Below are 24,637 nucleotides of genomic sequence, written 5' to 3' on the forward strand. Positions count from 1 at the left end.
TCCTTTTCATCTCCCTGGTCAGGGATGGCTCCGTATCATCTCCCTGGTCAGGGATGGCTCCGTATCATCTCCCTGGTCAGTGATGGCTCCGTATCATCTCCCTGGTCAGGGATGGCTCCATATTATTTTCATCTCCCTGGTCAGGGATGGCTTCGTATCATCTCCCTGGTCAGGGATGGCTCCGTATCATCTCCCTGGTCAGGGATGGCCCCGTATCCTTTTCATCTCCCTGGTCAGGGATGGCTCCGTATCCTTTTCATCTCCCTGGTCAGGGATGGCTCCGTATCATCTCCCTGGTCAGGGATGGCTCCGTATCATCTCCCTGGTCAGTGATGGCTCCGTATCATCTCCCTGGTCAGGGATGGCTCCATATTATTTTCATCTCCTGGTCAGGGATGGCTTCGTATCATCTCCTGGTCAGGGATGGCTCCGTATCATCTCCCTGGTCAGGGATGGCCCCGTATCCTTTTCATCTCCCTGGTCAGGGATGGCTCCGTATCCTTTTCATCTCCCTGGTCAGGGATGGCTCCGTATCATCTCCCTGGTCAGGGATGGCTCCGTATCATCTCCCTGGTCAGGGATGGCTCCATATCCTTTTCATCTCCCTGGTCAGGGATGGCTCCGTATCATCTCCCTGGTCAGGGATGGCTCCGTATCCTTTTCATCTCCCTAGTCAGGGATGGCTCCGTATCATCTCCCTGGTCAGTGATGGCTCCATATCATCTCCCTGGTCAGGGATGGCTCCGTATCCTTTTCATCTCCTTGGTCAGTGATAGCTCCGTATCATCTCCTTGGTCAGGGATGGCTCCGTATCATCTCCTTGGTCAGTGATGGCTCCGTATCATCTCCTTGGTCAGTGATGGCTCCGTATCATCTCCTTGGTCAGGGATGGCTCCGTATCATCTCCTTGGTCAGGGATGGCTCCGTATCATCTCCTTGGTCAGGGATGGCTCCGTATCATCTCCTTGGTCAGGGATGGCTCCGTATCATCTCCTTGGTCAGGGATGGCTCCGTATCATCTCCTTGGTCAGTGATGGCTCCGTATCATCTCCTTGCTCAGGGATGGCTCCGTATCCTTTTCATCTCCCTGGTCAGGGATGGCTCCGTATCATCTCCCTGGTCAGGGATGGCTCCGTATCATCTCCCTGGTCAGGGATGGCTACGTATCCTTTTCATCTCCCTGGTCAGGGATGGCTCCGTATCCTTTTCATCTCCCTGGTCAGGGATGGCTCCGTATCATCTCCCTGGTCAGAGATGGCTCCGTATCATCTCCCTGGTCAGAGATGGCTCCGTATCATCTCCCTGGTCAGAGATGGCTCCGTATCATCTCCCTGGTCAGTGATGGCTCCGTATCATCTCCCTGGTCAGGGATGGCTCCGTATCATCTCCCTGGTCAGGGATGGCTCCGTATCCTTTTATCTCCCTGGTCAGGGATGGCTCCGTATCATCTCCCTGGTCAGTGATGGCTCCGTATCATCTCCCTGGTCAATGATGGCTCCGTATCATCTCCCTGGTCAGGGATGGCTCCGTATCCTTTTCATCTCCCTGCTCAGGGATGGCTCCGTATCATCTCCCTGGTCAGGGATGGCTCCGTATCATCTCCCTGGTCAGGGATGGCTCCGTATCATCTCCCTGGTCAGGGATGGCTCCGTATCCTTTTCATCTCCCTGGTCAGGGATGGCTCCGTATCCTTTTCATCTCCCTGGTCAGGGATGGCTCCGTATCATCTCCCTGGTCAGGGATGGCTCCATATCATCTCCTTGGTCAGGGATAGCTCCATATCATCTCCCTGGTCAGTGATGGCTCCGTATCATCTCCCTGGTCAGGGATGGCTCCGTATCATCTCCCTGGTCAGTGATGGCTCCGTATCATCTCCCTGGTCAGTGATGGCTCCGTATCATCTCCCTGGTCAGGGATGGCTCCGTATCATCTCCCTGGTCAGTGATGGCTCCGTATCATCTCCCTGGTCAGTGATGGCTCCGTATCATCTCCCTGGTCATTGATGTCTCCATATCATCTCCCTGGTCAGTGATGGCTCCGTATCATCTCCCTGGTCAGTGATGGCTCCATATCATCTCCCTGGTCATTGATGTCTCCATATCATCTCCCTGGTCAGTGATGGCTCCATATCATCTCCCTGGTCAGTGATGGCTCCATATCATCTCCCTGGTCAGTGATGGCTCCATATCATCTCCCTGGTCAGGGATGGCTCCATATCATCTCCCTGGTCAGGGATGGCTCAGTATCCTTTTCCACCAGAACATCACGTGTGACGTAGTCCAGAAGTGGCTTGATGGCTGACAGTGTCACTCGTGTCTCTGAGGCAAGTGCATCTATAAACTTGCTCAGAGGTTCAAGGAGCTGGCACAGTTGCTCCATGACACTTATGTCGGAATCCTTGGGCATCAGATGCCATCTTCCTCTTTCTCCAGCCAGTGTCGCATAGACTGGCTGCTGTTGTCTGAGGAAACGCTCAAGCATCTTGTGTGTAGATCCCCCATCGAGTCACCACATCATGGATCAGAGCTTTCTGTGGCATGTTGAGGGCAGTTTGCTTTTCTCTCAAGTTCTCTCCTTCTCTTCCAGCTCTGTGAGAAGCCTTGGACCAGATGACGGCAGGCCTTGACTGCTGTGTCAACTCTCTGAATTTTCAGAGCCTTTGAGATGGTCAGGTTCAAATGATGGCCAAAGCACCCAAGCCACAGATCTGGGAACTTTTCAAAAGCCTTGATCATGTTTGTTGCGTTGTCTGTGGTTATCTAGACCAGCTATTTTTGTTGCCCCCCACTCTTCCAAAATATTCTCAAAAAACTCTCTGATGTTGTGAGCCGAGTGATCTTCTAGGAACAACTGTGTTTCCACAGTTGTAGGGTTCCACAGTTGTAGGGTTCCACAGTTGTAGGGTTGACCACCCCCAGCTTTCACTGGTCCAGAGGTCAGTAGTTGCAGAAAACCATGTGTCTTGAGCCAAACTTTTTCCAACATCAACTTTAACCTGGTAGTACAAGTTTGGGATTTCAGGCTTGGAAAAGAATGTTCGTGATGGCACTTTTTAGTGAGGCACGGCAGCCTTCATCAGCCTCAGAAAGCTAGGCCTCGAGGCACGGCAGCCTTCATCAGCCTCAGAAAGCCAGGCCTCGAGGCACGGCAGCCTTCATCAGCCTCAGGAATCTAGGCCTCGAGGCACGGCAGCCTTCATCAGCCTCAGAAAGCCAGGCCTCGAGGCACGGCAGCCTTCATCAGCCTCAGAAAGCCAGGCCTCGAGGCACAGCAGACTTCATCAGCCTCAGAAAGCCAGGCCTCGAGGCACAGCAGCCTTCATCAGCCTCAGAAAGCCAGGCCTCGAGGCACGGCAGCCTTCATCAGCCTCAGAAAGACAGACCTCTCAACAGTTTGAAATGGCATCATGTCCTTTGTAATGTAATATGAAAGAGCTGCAGTGAGGTCTTGAGCATTTTTCGATGTGGATGCATAAGTAGCCTGCCTTTGCTGGAGTGTCTGTGTCACAACTGTAGATGAGGAGGGACCAGTAGCATCACTGGGTTTGTCTGCTGCATGGCCACTCTGTAAACAAGTCAATGGAAAATGCATTATTATTATTATTATTAGTGTTGTTACATTAGAATTATTGTTATAATTATTCACTCCCACACACACAGTCTATCTTCAATGTTGCATTTTAGTTTATGCAATGACCCCATGCACAAATTTACATAAATACAAATGAGTCTTAAGTAGACAGTGATAGTAATTGCAATGAGCCCAACAATTGACATAATTACAGGAGTCTTGTATAGGAGTCTCCTGTTGGAACACTTTTACAACCAAGTCGACGACGGACGGATTTTAAATGAACAAAATGTGTTGGTTGGGTGACTAAACTACATAACGTGTTATCGTGTGTAATGGGTGAATAGAGTCTGCAGACACACAACGCATACAGCAGCAGAACAACTTGTAGGGTTTTACAACAGTAGGTAACACTGAACGCTTCAGTTTACATTATTGACAAGCTATTAGCAAGTTAGACAAACTATGACATTTTCCCCCCATTCCGAAGTCCCCACATCATGCATTGAGGTAAAAGTTAACTTACCTTGCATTCGCTATAAAGTAGTGGGTGGTGGTCACGAAGATGACTCGAGAGATTTGAAGTGCGTTTTCTTTTTTTTTGTGCATATTCTGCAGACGGGTTGATCATCTTCGATTAAGTTTCCCTCAGCACTCTTGTAAAACCCAAAATATGACCACATTTCAGATTTGGTCCTCTTTGAAGGCTGAAAAATGTCCCGAGCGCTGTCACTGCCTTCCTCCATGTTTTCACACAAAACAAAAGCCACGTTGCATGCTGCGCCTGCGTCAGACTGTTGATATCTTCGTTCGATGCTGCACAGTATTTACCATGACTTTTTCAAACTGTGGTAATCCAACACGGTTTTAATGATAATTAACATTTGAAACGGTAATACAAACCGTCTGGAATGTTCCCGTGGTTTATCGTGAAACCGGTAAACGTTTCATCCTTAATCTAGATCTCTAACTCTAAATACAATACCCACTGCTACTAGCCATGTAGTCATCCAACAGTAAATGTTTAAAAAACTTTTGCAATTGTAGGCTACCTATAGGCCTATGGGCTCGTAATGGCCGGTGAGGATTTAGAGTGTATTACCGCTCCATATCTCAAAGCCATTTCAAATTCCTTCGTTTTAAAATAGTTGCCATTGAGCTAAATATTGAGAGTTGAGAAATATGAAGTATACGGTTCTTTCAGAAAGTGTTCACACCCCTTGTGGGATCCCACAAAGTGGGATTAAAATTGGTTTTAATTGTATGTTTTTGTTGTCAACGACCTACACAGAATACTCTGTCATTTCAAAGTAAAAGAAAAATTTGAAAATTGTTTTTGAACAAAGGTGAATTAATCTCCCAGTGTCTGGTGGAAAGCAGGTTTTCCTCTAGGATGTTTCCTGTGCTTAGCTCCATTCTGCTTCTTTTTTTTATCCTGAAAATCTCCTTAATGATTACAAGCATATTCTTAACATGATGCAGCCACCACATTTACATTTACATTTAAGTCATTTAGCAGACGCTCTTATCCAGAGCGACTTACAAATTGGTGCTTTCACCTTATGACATCCAGTGGAACAGCCACTTTACAATAGTGCATCTAGGTCTTTTAAGGGGGGTGAGAAGGATTACTTTATCCTATCCTAGGTATTCCTTAAAGAGGTGGGGTTTCAGGTGTCTCCGGAAGGTGGTGATTGACTCCGCTGTCCTGGCGTCGTGAGGGAGTTTGTTCCACCATTGGGGGGCCAGAGCAGCGAACAGTTTTGACTGGGCTGAGCGGGAACTGTACTTCCTCAGTGGTAGGGAGGCGAGCAGGCCAGAGGTGGATGAACGCAGTGCCCTTGTTTGGGTGTAGGGCCTGATCAGAGCCTGGAGGTACTGAGGTGCCGTTCCCCTCACAGCTCCGTAGGCAAGCACCATGGTCTTGTAGCGGATGCGAGCTTCAACTGGAAGCCAGTGGAGAGAGCGGAGGAGCGGGGTGACGTGAGAGAACTTGGGAAGGTTGAACACCAGACGGGCTGCGGCGTTCTGGATGAGTTGTAGGGGTTTAATGGCACAGGCAGGGAGCCCAGCCAACAGCGAGTTGCAGTAATCCAGACGGGAGATGACAAGTGCCTGGATTAGGACCTGCGCCGCTTCCTGTGTGAGGCAGGGTCGTACTCTGCGGATGTTGTAGAGCATGAACCTACAGGAACGGGCCACCGCCTTGATGTTATTTGAGAACGACAGGGTGTTGTCCAGGATCACGCCAAGGTTCTTAGCGCTCTGGGACGAGGACACAATGGAGTTGTCAACCGTGATGGCGAGATCATGGAACGGGCAGTCCTTCCCCGGGAGGAAGAGCAGCTCCGTCTTGCCGAGGTTCAGCTTGAGGTGATGATCCGTCATCCACACTGATATGTCTGCCAGACATGCAGAGATGCGATTCGCCACCTGGTCGTCAGAAGGGGGAAAGGAGAAGATTAATTGTGTGTCGTCTGCATAGCAATGATAGGAGAGACCATGTGAGGTTATGACAGAGCCAAGTGACTTGGTGTATAGCGAGAATAGGAGAGGGCCTAGAACAGAGCCCTGGGGGACACCAGTGGTGAGAGCACGTGGTGAGGAGACGGATTCTCGCCACGCCACCTGGTAGGAGCGACCTGTCAGGTAGGACGCAATCCAAGCGTGGGCCGCGCCGGAGATGCCCAACTCGGAGAGGGTGGAGAGGAGGATCTGATGGTTCACAGTATCGAAGGCAGCCGATAGGTCTAGAAGGATGAGAGCAGAGGAGAGAGAGTTAGCTTTAGCAGTGCGGAGCGCCTCCGTGATACAGAGAAGAGCAGTCTCAGTTGAATGACTAGTCTTGAAACCTGACTGATTTGGATCAAGAAGGTCATTCTGAGAGAGATAGCGGGAGAGCTGGCCAAGGACGGCACGTTCAAGAGTTTTGGAGAGAAAAGAAAGAAGGGATACTGGTCTGTAGTTGTTGACATCGGAGGGATCGAGTGTAGGTTTTTTCAGAAGGGGTGCAACTCTCGCTCTCTTGAAGACGGAAGGGACGTAGCCAGCGGTCAGGGATGAGTTGATGAGCGAGGTGAGGTAAGGGAGAAGGTCACCGGAGATGGTCTGGAGAAGAGAGGAGGGGATAGGGTCAAGCGGGCAGGTTGTTGGGCGGCCGGCCGTCACAAGACGCGAGATGTCATCTGAGAGAGAGGGGAGAAAGAGGTCAGAGCACAGGGTAGGGCAGTGTGAGCAGAACCAGCGGTGTCGTTTGACTTAGCAAACGAGGATCGGATGTCGTCGACCTTCTTTTCAAAATGGTTGACGAAGTCATCTGCAGAGAGGGAGGAGGGGGAGGGGGAGGAGGATTCAAGAGGGAGGAGAAGGTGGCAAAGAGCTTCCTAGGGTTAGAGGCAGATGCCTGGAATTTAGAGTGGTAGAAAGTGGCTTTAGCAGCAGAGACAGAGGAGGAAAATGTAGAGAGGAGGGAGTGAAAGGATGCCAGGTCCGCAGGGAGGCGAGTTTTCCTCCATTTCCGCTCGGCTGCCCGGAGCCCTGTTCTGTGAGCTCGCAATGAGTCGTCGAGCCACGGAGCGGGAGGGGAGGACCGAGCCGGCCTGGAGGATAGGGGACATAGAGAGTCAAAGGATGCAGAAAGGGAGGAGAGGAGGGTTGAGGAGGCAGAATCAGGAGATAGGTTGGAGAAGGTTTGAGCAGAGGGAAGAGATGATAGGATGGAAGAGGAGAGAGTAGCGGGGGAGAGAGAGCGAAGGTTGGGACGGCGCGATACCATCCGAGTAGGGGCAGTGTGGGAAGTGTTGGATGAGAGCGAGAGGGAAAAGGATACAAGGTAGTGGTCGGAGACTTGGAGGGGATATGCAATGAGGTTAGTGGAGGAACAGCATCTAGTAAAGATGAGGTCGAGCGTATTTCCTGCCTTGTGAGTAGGGGGGGAAGGTGAGAGGGTGAGGTCAAAAGAGGAGAGGAGTGGAAAGAAGGAGGCAGAGAGGAATGAGTCAAAGGTAGACGTGGGGAGGTTAAAGTCGCCCAGAACTGTGAGAGGTGAGCCGTCCTCAGGAAAGGAGCTTATCAAGGCATCAAGCTCATTGATGAACTCTCCGAGGAACCTGGAGGGCGATAAATGATAAGGATGTTAAGCTTGAAAGGGCTGGTAACTGTGACAGCATGGAATTCAAAGGAGGCGATAGACAGATGGGTAAGGGGAGAAAGAGAGAATGACCACTTGGGAGAGATGAGGATCCCGGTGCCACCACCCCGCTGACCAGAAGCTCTCGGGGTGTGCGAGAGCACGTGGGCGGACGAAGAGAGAGCAGTAGGAGTAGCGGTGTTGTCTGTGGTGATCCATGTTTCCGTCAGAGCCAAGAAGTCGAGGGACTGGAGGGAGGCATAGGCTGAGATGAACTCTGCCTTGTTGGCTGCAGATCGGCAGTTCCAGAGGCTACCGGAGACCTGGAACTCCACGTGGGTCGTGCGCGCTGGGACCACCAGATTAGGGTGGCCGCGGCCATGCGGTGTGGAGCGTTTGTATGGTCTGTGCAGAGAGGAGAGAACAGGGATAGACAGACACATAGTTGACAGGCTAGAGAAGAGGCTACGCTAATGCAGAGGAGATTGGAATGACAAGTGGACTACACGTCTCGAATGTTCAGAAAGTTAAGCTTACGTAGCAAGAATCTAATTGACTAAAATGATTAAAATGATACAGTACTGCTGAGGTAGGCTAGCTGCGTTGTTGACACTACCCTAATCAAGTCGTTCCGTTGAGTGTGAAGTTTCTACAGTGCTGCTTTTCGGGGGCTGGCTGGCTAGCTAGCAGTGTTGGTTACGTTACGTTGCGTTAGGAGAACGACAATAGCTGGCTAGCTAACCTAGAAAATCGCTCTAGACTACACAATTATCTTTGAAACAAAGACGGCTATGTAGCTAGCTATGTAGCTAGCTACGATCAAACAAATCACACCGTTGGGACTGTAATGAAATGAAATGAAAATATGATACTACCTGTGGAGCGAAGCGGAATGCGACCGGAATGCGAAAGTTCTATTCAGTAGACGTTGGCTGGCTATTGGCTAGCTAGGAGTGTCTCCTACGTTAAGGACGACAAAATAGCTGGCTAGCTAACCTCGGTAGATTAAGATAATCACTCTAAGACTACACACTCTACACACCACTATGTTTGAAAATATGGAGAAGTGTACTCAGTAAATCAAAGTATAAATATTTAGCAATATTACATTGGTGCCTTGTTGCAAACTGGATGCATGTTTTGGAATCTTTTTTTTGTGTACAGGCTTCCTTCTTGTCACTCTGTCAATTAGGTTAGTATTGTGGAGGAACTAAAATGTTGTTGATCCATCCTCAGTTTTCTTCTATCACAGCCAGTAAACTCTGTAATTGTTTTAAAGTCACCATTGGTCTCATGGTGAAATCCCTCAGCTGTTTCCTTCCTCTCCGGCAACTGAGTTAGGAAGGACGCCACGTATCTATGTAGTGATTGGGTGTATTTGGAAACACAATGTCAACATTCACTGCTATGCAGATGACACACAGCTGTATATTTTGATGAAACATGGTGAAGCTCCAAAATCACCTACCCTGGAAGCCTGTGTTTCAGACATAAGGAAGTGGATGGCGGCTTATGTTCCACTTTTAAACTCGGACAAAACAGAGATGCTAGTTCTAGGTCCCAAGAAACAAAGAAATCTTCTGTCGGATCTGACAATGAATCTTGATGGTTGTACAGTCGTCTCAAATAAAACTTTGAAGGACATTGGCGTTACTCTGGATCCTGATATTTCTTTTGACAAACATATTCAAAATATTTCAGGAGCAGCCTTTTTACATGTTCGTAACATTGCAAAACAATCGGACACTCTTTACCAAAAATAATGCAGAAAATCTAAGCCATGCTAATGTCACATCAACATTAAACTCCTGCAATGCTCCACTCCTTGTCTACCTGGATAGCGCTAAATAAACTTCAGCTAGTGCTAAATATCGCTGTTAGAATCTTGACTAGAACCCCCAAAAATGACAATATTACTCCAGTGCTAGCCTCTCTACACTGGCTTTCTGTTAAGCCGAGGGCTGATTTCAAGGTTTTACTGCTAACCTACCAAGTAGTACATGGACTTGCTCCTTACATAGACTTATCTCGCTGATTTGGTCCTGCCGTACATACGTACACGTATGCTACAGTCACAAGACGCAGGCCTACTTAATGTTCTTAGAATTTCTAAGCAAAGAGCTGGAGGCATGGCTTTCTTCCATAAAGCTCAATTTTTAGGGAAGGATCTGCCGATCTATGTGAGAGAGGCAGACTCGGTCTCAACCTTTAGGTCCTTACTGAAGACTCATCTCTTCAGTAGGTCCTATGATTGAGTGTTGTCTGGCCCAGCGTGTGAAGGTGAATGGCAAGGCACTGGAGTGACGAACCATCCTTGCTGTCTCTGCCTGGCTGGCTCCCCTCTCTCCACTGGGATTCTCTGCCTCTGACCCTATTACGGGGGCTGAGTCACTGGCTTGCTTGTGCTCTCCCATGCCGTCCTTGGGAGGGATGCATCATGTTGTGCCAGGCTTCCTTCACTATACTCAACATGATTGAGTCACTGACATGATCTTTTTTCATGTCCTCAAAGTGCGTTGGGTGTGGGTGGGGTATCTTCGTGGGCTATGCTCGCACTTGTCTTAGGGTAGCAAGTTGGTGGTCTGCTGATATCCTTTTCGTGGTGTGGGGGCTGTGCTTTGGCAAAGTACTTTGGACGGGGCCACAATGTCCCCAACCCCCCGTCTCAGTTAACAGTACCTGTGCTGCAATAGTCTATGTGCCGGGGGCTACGGTCAGCCAGTTATATCTGGTGTAATTTCCCTGTCTTATCTGGTGTCTGGTGTGATTTTAGGTATAATCTCTCTAATTCTCCTCTCTCTCTCTCCATCTCCACTCCCGGAGGACCTGAGCCCTAGGACCATGGCTCAGGAATACCTGGCCTGGCGACTCCTGGCTGTCCCCAGTCCACCTGATCATGCTACTAATCCAGTGTTTACTGTTCTGCCTGCAGCTATGGAACCCTGACCTGTTCACCAGACGTGCTACATTGTCGTGTTGCTGTTCCAGTTTCTGATGTTCTGCCTGCAGCTATGGAATCCTGACCTGTTCACTGGTTGTGCTACTTTGTCCCAGACCAGCTGTTTCGACCCTCTCTTTCCCTCTCTCGCTCTCTGCCTCTCTCTCTCCCTCTCTCTCTCTCTGCCTCTCTCTCTCTCTCTCTCTCTCTCTGCCTCTCTCTCTCTCTCTCTCTGCCTCTCTCTCTCTCTCTCTCTCTCTCTGCCTCTCTCCCTCTCTCTCTGCCTCTCTCTCTCTCTCTCTCTGCCTCTCTCTCTCTCTCTCTGCCTCTCTCTCTCTCTCTCTGCCTCTCTCTCTCTCTCTCTCTCTCTGCCTCTCTCTAACATATATGCTGTCACGACCTCTGAATGCTCAGCTATGACAAGTCAACTGACATTTACTCCTGAGGTGCTGACCTGTTGCCACTGTGATTATTATTTGACCTTTCCTATGAACGTTTGAACATCTCAAAGAACGATCTGGCCTTGATGGCCATGTACTCTAATCATATACACCTGGCAGAGCCAGAAGAGGACTGGCCACGCCTCAGAGCCTGGTTCCTCTCTAGGTTTCCTCCTAGGTTCCTGCCTCCCTCCTGAACGTATTTATGCTTTTCATAATGACGAGGTAGACTACAAGTAAAACAACATAATTCCACTTTGACATTTTAAATTAAATCAAAAATGTATTGGTCGCATACATATATATAGCAGATGCAGTAATATTTAACAATTCACACAAATCTGGAGTAGAAAAAAATTGAATTAAGAAATATATAATATTAGGATAAGCAATGTAGGAGACCAGAGTGTATTTACAGTTGAAGTTGGAAGTTTACATACAATTATCTGACATTTTTATCCTACTAAAAATTCCCTGTCAGTTAGGATCACCACTTTATGTTAAGAATGTGAAATGTCAGAATGATAGTGGAGAGAATGATTTATTTCAACTTTTATTTCTTTCATCACATTCCCAATGGGTCAGAGGTCTACATACACTCAATAAGAATTCGGAAGCATTTCCTTTAAATTGTTTAACTTGGGTCAAATGTTTCGGGTAGCCTTCCACAAGCTTCCCACAAAACGTTGGGTGAATTTTGTCCCCTTCCTCCTGACAGAGCTGGTGTAACTGAGTCAGGTTTGTAAGGCCTCTTTGCCCACACACGCTTTTTCAGTTCTGCCAACAAATGTTCTATAGGATGGAGGTCAGGGCTTTGAGATGGCCACTCCAATACCTTGACTTTGTTGTCCTTAAGCCATCTTGCCATAAGTTTGGAAGTATGCTTGGGGTCATTGTCCATTTGGAAGACCCATTTTCGACCAAGCTTTAACTTTCTGACTGATGTCTTGAGATGTTGCTTCAATATATCCACATAATTTTCTCCCCTCATGATGCCATCTATTTTGTGAAATGCACCAGTCCCTCCTGCAGCAAAGCACCCCCAAAACATAATGCTGCCAGCCCCATGCTTCACGGTTGGGATGGTGTTCTTCAGCTTGCAAGCATCCCCCTTTTTCCTCCAAGCATAACGATGGTCATTATGGCCAAACAGTTATATTTTTGTTTCATCAGACCAGAGGACATTTCTCCAAAAAGTATGATCTTTGTCCCCATGTGCAGTTGCAAACCGTAGTTCTTGGCTGATTTCTTTTGATTTTCTCATGTGCAAAGAGGCACTGAGTTTGAAGGTAGGCCTTGAAACACATCCACAAGTACACCTCCAATTGACTCAAATTATATCAATTAGCCTATCAGAAGCTTCTAAAGCCATGACATAATTTTCTGGAATTTTCCAAACTGTTTAAAGGCAACTTAGTGTATGTTAACTTCTGACCCACTGGAATTGTGATACAGTGAATTATAAGTGAAATAATCTGTATGTAAACAATTGTTGGAAAAATTACTTGTGTCATGCACAAAGTAGATGTCCTAACCGACTTGCCAAAACTATAGTTTGTTAACAAGAGATTTGTGGAGTGGTTGAAAAACAAGTTTTAATGACTCCAACCTAAGTGTATGTAAACTCCCGACTTCAACTGTATATATATATATATATATACACATACACACACGCACACATATATACACTACTGGTCAAAAATTCAAGGGTTTTTCATTATTTTTACTATTTTCTACATTGTAAAATAATAGTTAAGACATCAAAACTATTAAATAATGCATGCAGGCATCACTACAGACACCCTGGTTCAAATCCAAGCTATATCACAACCGTCTGTGATTGTTAGTCTCATAAGGTTTGGGGGTTTGGCTGGTGCGTCGTCTGGGTTTGGCTGGTGCGTCGTCTGGGTTTGGCTGGTGCGTCGTCTGGGTTTGGCCGGTGTAGGCAGTCATTGTAAATAAGAATTTATTCTTAACTGACTTAATAAATAATGTGTAATGGAGAGAATGGAATGGCCTCATGTTTGATACCATTCCGCTCCGGCCACGAGCGTCGTCCCCAATTAAGGTGCCACCAACTTCCTGTGTTTTGAAGGCACTGTACAAACAGCAAGTTGAGACCATCCTTTCTTCCACGTGGACAAGGTGAGGAAACTTCCTAAGCTGTGTTTTTCCGCATTTTGAAATGTTAATCAGAACAAACAAAAAATGATTGAGAGCATCAAGGGAGAGGAGAGTGGCTCGCTCATCACAGCAGCAGGCCCAAGCGAGGGAAAAGGCACAGCAGCAGGCCCAAGCGAGGGAACAGGCACAGCGGCAGGCCCAAGCGAGGGAAAAGGCACAGCAGCAGGCCCAAGCGAGGGAACAGGCACAGCGGCAGGCCCAAGCGAGGGCACAGGCACAGCGGCAGGCCCAAGCGAGGGAAAAGGCACAGCGGCAGGCCCAAGCGAGGGAAAAGGCACAGCGGCAGGCCCAAGCGAGGGAACAGGCACAGCGGCAGGGCAGACACTTTCATTAGCGGAATCATGAGGATAATGCATTTTACTGTTTGACCAAAATCCCCCCCCCTCCCCCCCCACAGACACAAAAATAATTGTGACAATGTAGTATGTGCTATTTCTACATTTAAAGGCACCCTTTACATGTTTAACTATCCATATTCTCTTCTATTTGATGAAACACTTGACAAAAAAATGGTGCAGCCCATCTGGCATTTTCCAGAATTGCCAGATGGCCAGTCCGCCCCTGCCATTTTAGATACTTTCAATACAGTATAATAAAAAAAAATTACACAAGAGGGTGTGGCTTCTTTAGAAATGGTTGACGCAAAGCATATCAACTAAAGCTACTATACTAAGGTAAATGTGAATCACATCTTTCATGTCCCCATTACATCCAACTAAAGCTATCGTAAGCTATACACATCAGTGTCAGGATGTGAAAAGCTTGAGTCAGCTGTGGTCTCGTCATCATCAGGGTATTAATGTGAACGGAACTGAAGTCATTTCTTGTCCATGAACACAAATACCAGTTTGAGTTTAAAGTGTTAGTTATGTGTGCCTGGTTAACCCAAGTATGGGCAAACCCACCCCCTAATGTCAAGGTAAAGCCTCAGTACTTACATTTAATTGTGGATCACCCCCTCTCGTGCAAACCACATCCAGCTTCTGTATGGTCAACACCTCTTTTCTCAGCTTTAGATGGACATCATAAGTATTACTGGTCTCCTTGTTATACAGCAGGGCAATTCCAGATTTTGTCTGTTGAGATAGATAGAAAAAAATACATTTTACCTGCCTGAGTTACTGTGTTGCTATAGTGACCTAGTTCTCTCACTAACAACAGGAGCTCAAAGAGCTGCTTCACAAAAAAAAAAGTTTTTTTTTTTTTTTTTTTTTTACAAACTTTTTCCCCCCTCTAAAGTGTTGTGCTTTTACTTCTGTTCACATTATATCCTCCATGGATTCTTTCTACGCCTTGTTTGTCATTCCATCTCTTTCTTTTTGCCCTAATGGGCTAGAAGAAGAAAGAAAAAAACACAAGGATGATCAAAAATGAACAGAAAGCACAGTTGGCGAATTATTTAAAAATTTTGAAAATTGTAGAACTCTGTCTTTCTTAACAAAGTTCCACTCAGGTATTATCGGATTTTATCAGAGGCAATACAGATAAAACTAAACAATACATTTGAATTAAAACAATGCTTAACTAAGCAGCATTTTTTGTTGAAGCTCTAAGTACCATACAGTGCATTCGGGAAAGTATTCAGACCACTTGACTTTTTCCACATTTTGTTACGGTTATTATTATTCTAAAATTGTATTAAATTAATTGTTTCCCCTCATCAATAGCCCATAATGACAAAGAGAAAACAGGTTTTTGCAGCAGGTAGCCTAGTGGTTAGAGCGTTGTGGGCCAGTAACCGAAAGGTTGCTAGATCGAATCCCTGAGCTGACAAGGTACAAATCTGTCGTTCTGCCCCTGAACAGGCAGTTAACCCACTGTTCCTAGGCCGTCACTGTAAATAAGAATTTGTTCTTAACTGACTTGCCTAGTTAAATATTTTTTTTTAAATAAAATACTTGACTCTATAAAAGGTACTATGTTTGATTCCCATACCACGTTAGGAAGTAGATGGGATGTAATCTCTTGATAGCACAAATGTTTGATCCATGCCTCTTTTAAAGTTGTAGAGGAGGGTCCCATTCTTTTTCAAAGACAGTTTGGAATTTAGGTCATGCATTTCCCTTGACTTCCAGAAGGAGATAACTATTATTCAAAGCGTTATGTAGCGACTAAGGGAAAACGCATCTGGACAATATACATGAGGGGACACAAGACAATAATTATATTTGGCATTCTCTCTCTAGGGGATGCAGATGGGGTGAAAAGAGAGTGTAAATTGAATCTTGGCATCTTATTAGTGCAATAAGCCAATGACTGCAAATAATATCTACCTAAATGGAGGTTTTCACTACGTTTGTCGTTGGAGGTTTTTTCCGTAGTAACGTACCACCAGACATGATGTTTAACAAGCCCGAACACAGCCACACGTTAAAAACCACAGGGAAGTGGTTCAGAGTCGTAATGACAACATTGTGGGTGAATGGGTGAGGGTTACTGAATGGACAATAAGAGCACTGCCACCATCTGTACAAATAAATAAGTAGAAATTAATTAATTCATGAATAAAGTTCTCACCCCAATAGAAACATATTTTATAATAATAATTTGGTGGGTGCTTATATTTGTTCTATTTCACATGTGTAGAAGTGCGTACTAATACGCATGTGTAAATTGCAATGTGTGTTCTGCATATCCCAACTCCCTCTGAGACACCCTCAGAGAGTAGAGTCAAGCCCAGGGTCACCGCTGTCCAGCGTCCCTGGAGCGATTATAATTCAGTGACCTTGCTCAAGGGCACATCGGCAGGTTGTTCACATTTTCGGCTTGGGGATTCAAACTAGCAACCTTTAGGTTACCGTCTCAACGCTCTTACCAAAGGCTACAATAACAAAATTATGAACTGGGAGGAAACAGAGCTGGGCAGTGAAACAAAATATACTGTACATTAAATATTCATGAATTTCAGGATTCATGGTAACACTGATCTTATCTTGACATAGAACAAATTTAATCTGGTAAACAGACCCACACCAGTGTCACAAATGATTACAGTGTTGAATAAATATTTCAAATAATGGATTATTTCTATGAAGTGTTTATGTGAGATGTCTTAAATGCTGATGCATTATGGGGCAGCTCATTAGGGTAAATATAGTAACACTTTATTTTACAGACCACTGCTTAGAACGTTACTTAGAAATGAATTATTATTCAAATTATAATTACCTGAGAACTACATAGTAACTACTCTTCCTTTTACAAAAACCTCACCATGTTCCATCTGGTTCCAGGTAGGTAGCTGACGAATTGTTTTGAATCATTTTAATAAATTCCATCATCACAGATTACAGAATGATAATGTTGGTCAAGTTTAGTGGGAGAGCCATTTAAAACAGAACTGGAGTACAGTTCATAGCAGTGAACACAGTTCACAGCAGTGAACACATAATCTTGGTTCGAATACCCATACTAACTACATACTATTAGTTCATTTTAGGATACTGTAAACAAACGGTATCCTTGCAGTTGAGTGTACTAGCGCTTCGCCTGTCTACCGGAAGTTGATGCTGTTGTTATGCAACCTCTTGCTAGCTTTTTAGCATAGCAAATCACTAGCTAAACCCTTCGTAAATCCAGAGCGTTGTCAGATGTAAATCCAGTGCTTTGTCAGATTGTCCGTTCATAAATTCAGAGTGTTTCGCTCTCGGAGCGTTTAGAGCCCACACAGGACTCTCTGGCCGAGGAGTAGGTTTGATCCGAGCTTTCAACGGCAGTCAAGCACCCAAGCTAACTGGCTAACGATGGCTAGCTACTTCCAGACACAAGTGAGAGAACACCTCACCCTGACTATTTGACTCTCCCTAGCAGAGCTGACTAGGCTGTTTTCATGTTATCCAGCGCGTTGGTGACTGTATCTGTGCTGCTGGCAACAATTGCATATTTTTTGCCTATGTTTACTGACACCGGCCATATTCAACGAGCATTCGTAAATTCATGAGTTATTCTTCAGGAGAGTGCTCTGAAATCGGAGTAGATCGTTGTTGAATCGCATGACAAATAACACTTAGAATGTAAATAATCAAGTCATTAACCTTTGGGTAGTTAGTTAGATAGGAGACAGTTAATATAATGCCTGGCAAGTTCAATTTATTAGTAGCCAACTAACATTAGGTAACTGCTGTAAAGCTACGTGGTTAGTAAGAATAGCGTAGCTAACAGTTAAAAAATATATATATTTAACATTTATTTAAATAGGCAAGTCAGTTAAGAACACATTCTTATTTTCAATGACGGCCTAGGAACAGTGGGTTAACTGCCTTGTTCAGGGGCAGAATGACAGATTTTTACCTTGTCAGTTTGGGGATTTGATCTTGCAACGTTTTGGTTACAAGTCCAACGCTCTAACCACTAGGCTACCTGCAACCCTGCAATGTCAGGCAACATAACGCGTAATGTAGCTTATTTGAAGTGATTACATTTTTCAACATTTTCTTAACATTTGTCATAATTAATTATTAAAGCATACAAACTATTTCACATGCAGCAATGGATAGATATATTCACAAAAGGATATGGATACATGACAAGTACTGGGTGTTCTTAGTAGGTGTCGTAATCAGTGCTATTGTCAAGGTTGGTCTTCTATCGGTTTCCCTTTATGATCTCAGTCTGGAATCAAAATGAAGTCAGTAGAATAGAGGTGAAGTCAGTGGAATACAAGTGAAGTCAGTAGAATACAGGTGAACTCAGTGGAATACAGGTGAACTCAGTGGAATACAGGTGAACTCAGTGGAATACAGGTGAACTCAGTGGAATACAGGTGAACTCAGTGGAATGCAGGTGAACTCAGTGGAATGCAGGTGAACTCAGTGGAATGCAGGTGAACTCAGTGGAATGCAGGTGAACTCAGTGGAATGCAGGTGAACTCAGTAGAATGCAGGTGAACTCAGTAGAACGCAGGTGAACTCAGTGGAACGCAGGTGAACTCAGTGGAACGCAGGTGAACTCAGTGGAACGCAGGTGAACTCAGTGGAACACAGGTGAACTCAGTGGAACAAAGGTGACCTCAGTGGAATACAGGTGACCTCAGTGGAATACAGGTGAACTCAGTGGAATACAGGTGAACTCAGTGGAATACAGGTGAACTCAGTGGAACACAGGTGAACTCAGTGGAACGCAGGTGAACTCAGTAGAACGCAGGTGAACTCAGTAGAACGCAGGTGAACTCAGTAGAACGCAGGTGATCTCAGTAGAACGCAGGTGAACTCAGTAGAACGCAGGTGAACTCAGTAGAACACAGGTGAACTCAGTAGAACACAGGTGAACTCAGTAGAACGCAGGTGAACTCAGTAGAACGCAGGTGAACTCAGTAGAACGCAGGTGAACTCAGTAGAACATAGGTGAACTCAGTAGAACATAGGTGAACTCAGTAGAACATAGGTGAACTCAGTAGAACATAGGTGAACTCGGTAGAACACAGATGAACTCAGTAGAATACAGGTGAATTCAGTAGAATACAGGTGAATTCAGTAGAATACAGGTGAATTCAGTAGAATACAGGTGAACTCAGTAGAATACAGGTGAACTCAGTAGAATACAGGCAGAGGATGAGAAACAACCTAGATGAAGTATTCATGGCACCTTCCCTCTGGTTGGAGGTCATTCAAACCTTCCCTCTGGTTGGAAGTCATTTAAACCTTCCCTCTGGTTGGAGGTCATTTAAACCTTCCGTCTGGTTGGAGGTCATTTAAACCTTCCGTCTGGTTGGAGGTCATTTAAACCTTCCGTCTGGTTGGAGGTCATTTAAACCTTCCGTCTGGTTGGAGGTCATTTAAACCTTCCGTCTAGTTGGAGGTCATTTAAACCTTCCCTCTGGTTGGAGGTCATTTAAACCTTCCCTCTGGTTGGAGATCATTTAAACCTTCCCTCTGGTTGGAGGTCATTTAAACCTTCCCTCTGGTTGGAGGTCATTTAAACCTTCCCTCTGGTTGGAGGTCATTCAAACCTTCCCTCTGGTTGGAAGTCATTCAAACCTTCCGTCTGGTTGGAAGTTATTTAAACCTTCCCTCTGGTTGGAGGTCATTTAAACCTTCCCTCTGGTTGGAGGTCATTTATACCTTCCCTCTGGTTGGAGGTCATTTATACCTTCCCTCTGGTTGGAGGTCATTTATACCTTCCCTCTGGTTGGAGGTCATTTATACCTTCCCTCTGGTTGGAGGTCATTCAAACCTTCCGTCTGGTTGGAGGTCATTCAAACCTTCCGTCTGGTTGGAGGTCATTTAAACCTTCCGTCTGGTTGGAGGTCATTCAAACCTTCCATCTGGTTGGAAGTCATTTAAACCTTCCATCTGGTTGGAGGTCATTCAAACCTTCCGTCTGGTTGGAGGTCATTCAAACCTTCCGTCTGGTTGGAGGTCATTTAAACCTTCCATCTGGTTAGAGGTCATTCAAACCTTCCGTCTGGTTGGAGGTCATTCAAACCTTCCATCTGGTTGGAGGTCATTTAAACCTTCCATCTGGTTGGAGGTCATTTAAACCTTCCGTCTGGTTGGAAGTCATTCAAACCTTCCCTCTGGTTGGAAGTCATTCAAACCTTCCGTCTGGTTGGAGGTCATTTAAACCTTCCATCTGGTTGGAAGTCATTTAAACCTTCCCTCTGGTTGGAGGTCATTTAAACCTTCCCTCTGGTTAGAGGTCATTCAAACCCTCCGTCTGGTTGGAGGTCATTCAAACCTTCCATCTGGTTGGAGGTCATTTAAACCTTCCGTCTGGTTGGAGGTCATTTAAACCTTCCGTCTGGTTGGAGGTCATTCAAACCTTCCATCTGGTTGGAGGTCATTTAAACCTTCCATCTGGTTGGAGGTCATTCAAACCTTCCGTCTGGTTGGAGGTCATTCAAACCTTCCGTCTGGTTGGAGGTAATTTAAACCTTCCATCTGGTTAGAGGTCATTCAAACCTTCCGTCTGGTTGGAGGTCATTCAAACCTTCCATCTGGTTGGAGGTCATTTAAACCTTCCATCTGGTTGGAGGTCATTTAAACCTTCCGTCTGGTTGGAAGTCATTCAAACCTTCCCTCTGGTTGGAGATCATTTAAACCTTCCGTCTGGTTGGAGGTCATTCAAACCTTCCCTCTGGTTGGAGGTCATTCAAACCATCCGTCTGGTTGGAGGTCATTTAAACCTTCCCTCGAGGGATAATGTCAGCAAAGCGATGCTCAGTTGAGGGCCAAGCATAATCTGTTTACACTTTTAAGGGAATATCCTAAAATTGTAATACAATTTTGGGCGGTCAAAATTACACCAAAAGTACACCTATTGTGATCTGTGATCATTCAGGAATTCAAGGGGAATACAATCCAGCATAATGATACACAGTAAATATAATATTAATAATAATTACACATCATCAGCAGTATGACAGCCAGGTTAAACAGGTATTATGCAAATCAGTAGAACCTGGTGTGAGCAAACACTTTCGGAAATATCCAATTTTTAGAGAAGGAAAAAAAAAATCTCATTTTGAAATGCATTGGACATCATTCAAATTCATGAGGTCTCTCTCTGCCTTAGATCAAAATGAAAATGTTGTGGGTCACTAATAACAATGCAGTGGAGGAGTTGCATTTTCTTTTTTTTTTGATAAGTAAACATCTCAGGAAAGGATTTAAAATCGGTATCAGCCTAGCTGAACTTTTTGGAATCATATATAGGAGAATCATTATCTGGTTGAGATTGCATCGCTTACAGCCAGTATAATAGAGAGTCAAGTTAAACGCCACCAAGGTGGCTGTGGATATGACATTTTCCAAACAGAAACGTCAGTAGGACTCACATGGTTTAATATTAAGCCTGATTGATTTCCTGGCTACAACTCCATCGACTTTCACACTCCACTGGGGTGTAATTATGTTCCATGCTAAGAGGAACCTCCAGGCCTTTGACCAGGGGGAGTTGTGCATGCTCCCCCCCCCCCTCCCCCCCCATGTACATCACAGTTTTCATTACAGCAAAAATCAAAGGAGGTGTTTCATTAAAGAATAATAACCAAAAAGATCAGATCCTGAAGGCAGACTAGAACATGGTTTGATAGTACACATACTGCTTGGCCTCTGGCACTACAGACAGGAATGTTGAACATTGAATATACCTCACAATGGATGATCACTCCTTGGAGAATGTAGCTGAAGTGATGGGACTTAATGAGTGCCAGGTTGGCCCATCCCATGATACTTAAGACTAAAACTAATTGACATGACTAGATCAGGTAGTATCTTTCCCATTTCATTGGGCTTGAGCCTTATGGCTGAATCTACAGCTATAGGACGTGGAATCATCTAAAAAGAAGAGTGTAAACATAATTCTAAATAGTTTTAAAGGGCAGACCAGGGCAGTTTAGAGGCTCACATTGAAAAGCAATAGAACATCTGATCCATTTAGAACATATAAACAACTAAATGGCATACAGACATCCATACAGAAATCCATACAGACATAACACAGACATAACACAGACATCCATACAGACATCCATCCAGACATCCATACAGACATGCATACAGACATGCATCCATACAGACATCCATACAGACATCCATACAGACATGCATACAGACATGCATCCATACAGACATCCATACAGACATCCATACAGACATAACACAGAAATCCATACAGACATAACACAGACATAACACAGACATCCATCCATACAGACAGACATCCATACAGACAGACATCCATACAGACATCCATACAGACAGACATACAGACAGACATACAAACAGACATACAGACAGACATACAAACATCCATACAGACAGGCATACATACATACATACATACAGACATACATACATACAGACATCCATACATCCAATTGTCTCTGTAATTATCCCCAAAAAAACTAAACCAGAGCATCTGTGGAAATAGGGGCTGTTGATCCCGTGGGAAGAAGACGAATGGTTAAAAACCTTGAATCATGACTGAGATTCACAGCAGAAGACAAGGCTTCTGTTATTCACTTGTGTTCTTATGAATGTTTTATTGTTTAATGTTTCATACGCTACTATCTTTGTGTGTGTGTGTGTGTGTGTGTGTGTGTGTGTGTGTGTGTGTGTGTGTGTGTGTGTGTGAAGTTACCACTCTACTTATGAATACGTCATATCAACCTTTTAAAGCTAGAAACCATAACAAACTGCCAACCCTGCCTTTGTTTTGGTAGTGAAAAAAAACTGGCGGATGGGCCTGGAGAAATGGAACCACTCTCAAATGTATAGGCAGAGTTATGGGTGCAAGGACTGACCATCTATGATATCAAAATGACATTTAATTTATATGTTAAAAAAATGGATGTAGGAACTGTGGATTCTCTTATATCAAAGAATCAACTTTCATCACTGCAGGTCTGTCTGATATTGTTAATTGTTTACTCCATGTGTAACTCTGTGTTGTCTGTTCACACTGCTATGCTTTATCTTGGCCAGGTTGCAGTTGTAAATGAGAACTTGTTCTCAACTAGCCTACCTGGTTTAAAAAAGGTGAAATAAAAATAAATAAATTGGAGGGTTGTTTTATAAAAACAAATAAATTAGGGATATTCACTATCATTAATGGAAGAATATAAGGGGGAATTATTAACAAGTAAAAAAAAAAAAACATGTATTGCATTGGTCATTAAGGTCACGTTGGGGGGCTGAAATATCAGATTGAACCTTGATCTCAATGGACAATGGATGCTATGTTATGATGCATAATCTAATGTGTTGTCAACAATTCAATCATATGTTTGACTAAATTAAAGTATTTGCTATAATATAGTACCATTTTCTTAGTCCACAGTACTGAGATATGAACCACCTGGTTGGCCAATTTCTGCTTTTTACATTTTAACTATTTATTTCATATTCCTCCTCTTCATGGTCTCTACAGTACTAGCAGGAATAGTGGAACATTAATCCCTCACCAACCGAATTCCTGCCTTTTATCCCATATCTTTGGGGACCAACTCCCGAGTTTTATTACAGCCCTCTGACTGGGCTAAATTAGAGTGCCACAGCCATGACTTAACTGCAGACACCCAAAAGAATACAAAATGATTTCAATTGATGCAGATTGTTTTCACATCAACTTTTAAATACACTGTCAAAACATGCTCTACCAGCAGGTTGAGAATAAGGTAAAAGGGTTCATTATGTACTTTTTAAATCACAACTTCGATCTACTTTGATCATCTTATTTAACTATAGCGTTGCAGGAGGACAATTCGGCGATTATTGATAACCACAAACCATGTAGGAACAGAAGAACTCATCCATATAGGAACGCAATGAACGCGTGAATGCAGAATAGATTGTGTCAAGGTAGAATAAAAACAACTTTCTTTGAGTGCAAACTGCATAGCAAGCTACATGATGGAATATTTATTAAAATTCTCCTACTTCCTGCTTCTCAAGCATCCATGGGGGAAATGATCTACTGATGTGATATTTTGTTTTAAACCCTGACATTTTCTTTCCAGCAGAACTGGGGCATATCTGATTAAACAAACTAAACAAAATACATATTTAGTAGGGTATTTTAAAAAGGCAAGAGAGAGCCTGTACTTGCCCAAGTTGGAACCAAGAGGCTGGCTGGACGCTCTATCTGTTCTGGTAGCTGTTTCCCGGTCACATTCATTTCCCATTCAGCCGCTGGCTCTGTCCGCAGACCTCGAAGAGACTTTCATGAGTGAGTCATTTATCCAACAATAGTCAGTTAATGCCGTTTTACAACGTCCCATTCACCAAGAGGCACACGGAAGAGCAGACTGACCAAGCATATAGCCAGTGCGCAACGGGGTAGACTTCAAAGGTAGGCAGGCAGACTACTTCGCTCAACAGAGTCGCAATGTGACATTTCCCGACGGTGTTTCTAGATCTGGTAGATAGTCACGCAATTAATGGTAACTATCTGAAAATAGATGCACAGCTCAAAATGTTAGATAGATGAATCCATAAGTGAGGTTAAAACAGCTACCGCTGCTCTTCGCTGCGTTCTGTGTCGTGATTGGTGAGGGGCACAACACACCGCCTGTATGTTGTCTCCACCTGTTGTCATTGTAAGAAATTAAATTCATTTTATATTATTTAAAAAACTATGTATAGTAATGTTTTATTAAGCATGGATTTCCATGATTAAAATGGTTAGTTAGGCCTTTATGTGTCTAATTAACAGAACCTTCAGCCACACGGCTATGAGTTATTCCTCTCAATAATAAAGGACATGATTAACATCTACATTTCGAATAAATTAATGTTGATTTTGTCATATTTCAAAGGGAGCAGGACTTCAAACGTCCAAGACTCTCTGCAACAGACCTCGAAATGTATCTTACACATTCAATCCATGATTCAAATGTATTGTTGTTTTGAAAAACATTGTTAAGAATGTATTTGG

General features: G+C 44.5%; 1 protein-coding gene across 2 annotated transcripts in view; it reads right to left on the reverse strand.

Annotated features, from left to right (window-relative positions):
• sntg2 (syntrophin, gamma 2) overlaps positions 1 to 24,262 on the reverse strand; it is an 86,609-nt gene extending 62,347 nt beyond the window's left edge. Inside the window, exons 1-2 of one of the 2 annotated variants that reach the window (XM_065025885.1) lie at positions 23,810 to 24,262; positions 14,200 to 14,337 (exon numbers count right to left, since the gene is read on the reverse strand). In XM_065025885.1, coding sequence (XP_064881957.1) covers positions 14,200 to 14,337; positions 23,810 to 23,878 — 207 coding nt within the window. In that variant the 5' untranslated portion in view covers positions 23,879 to 24,262. Of the gene's footprint in view, positions 1 to 14,199; positions 14,338 to 23,809 lie in introns of those variants that run through there. The other variant, XM_065025884.1, reaches the window with a different exon arrangement.
• Between the last annotated feature and the right edge of the window lie 375 nt (positions 24,263 to 24,637).

Source organism: Oncorhynchus nerka, linkage group LG12, assembly GCF_034236695.1.
Source record: "Oncorhynchus nerka isolate Pitt River linkage group LG12, Oner_Uvic_2.0, whole genome shotgun sequence".
NCBI lineage: Eukaryota > Metazoa > Chordata > Actinopteri > Salmoniformes > Salmonidae > Oncorhynchus > Oncorhynchus nerka.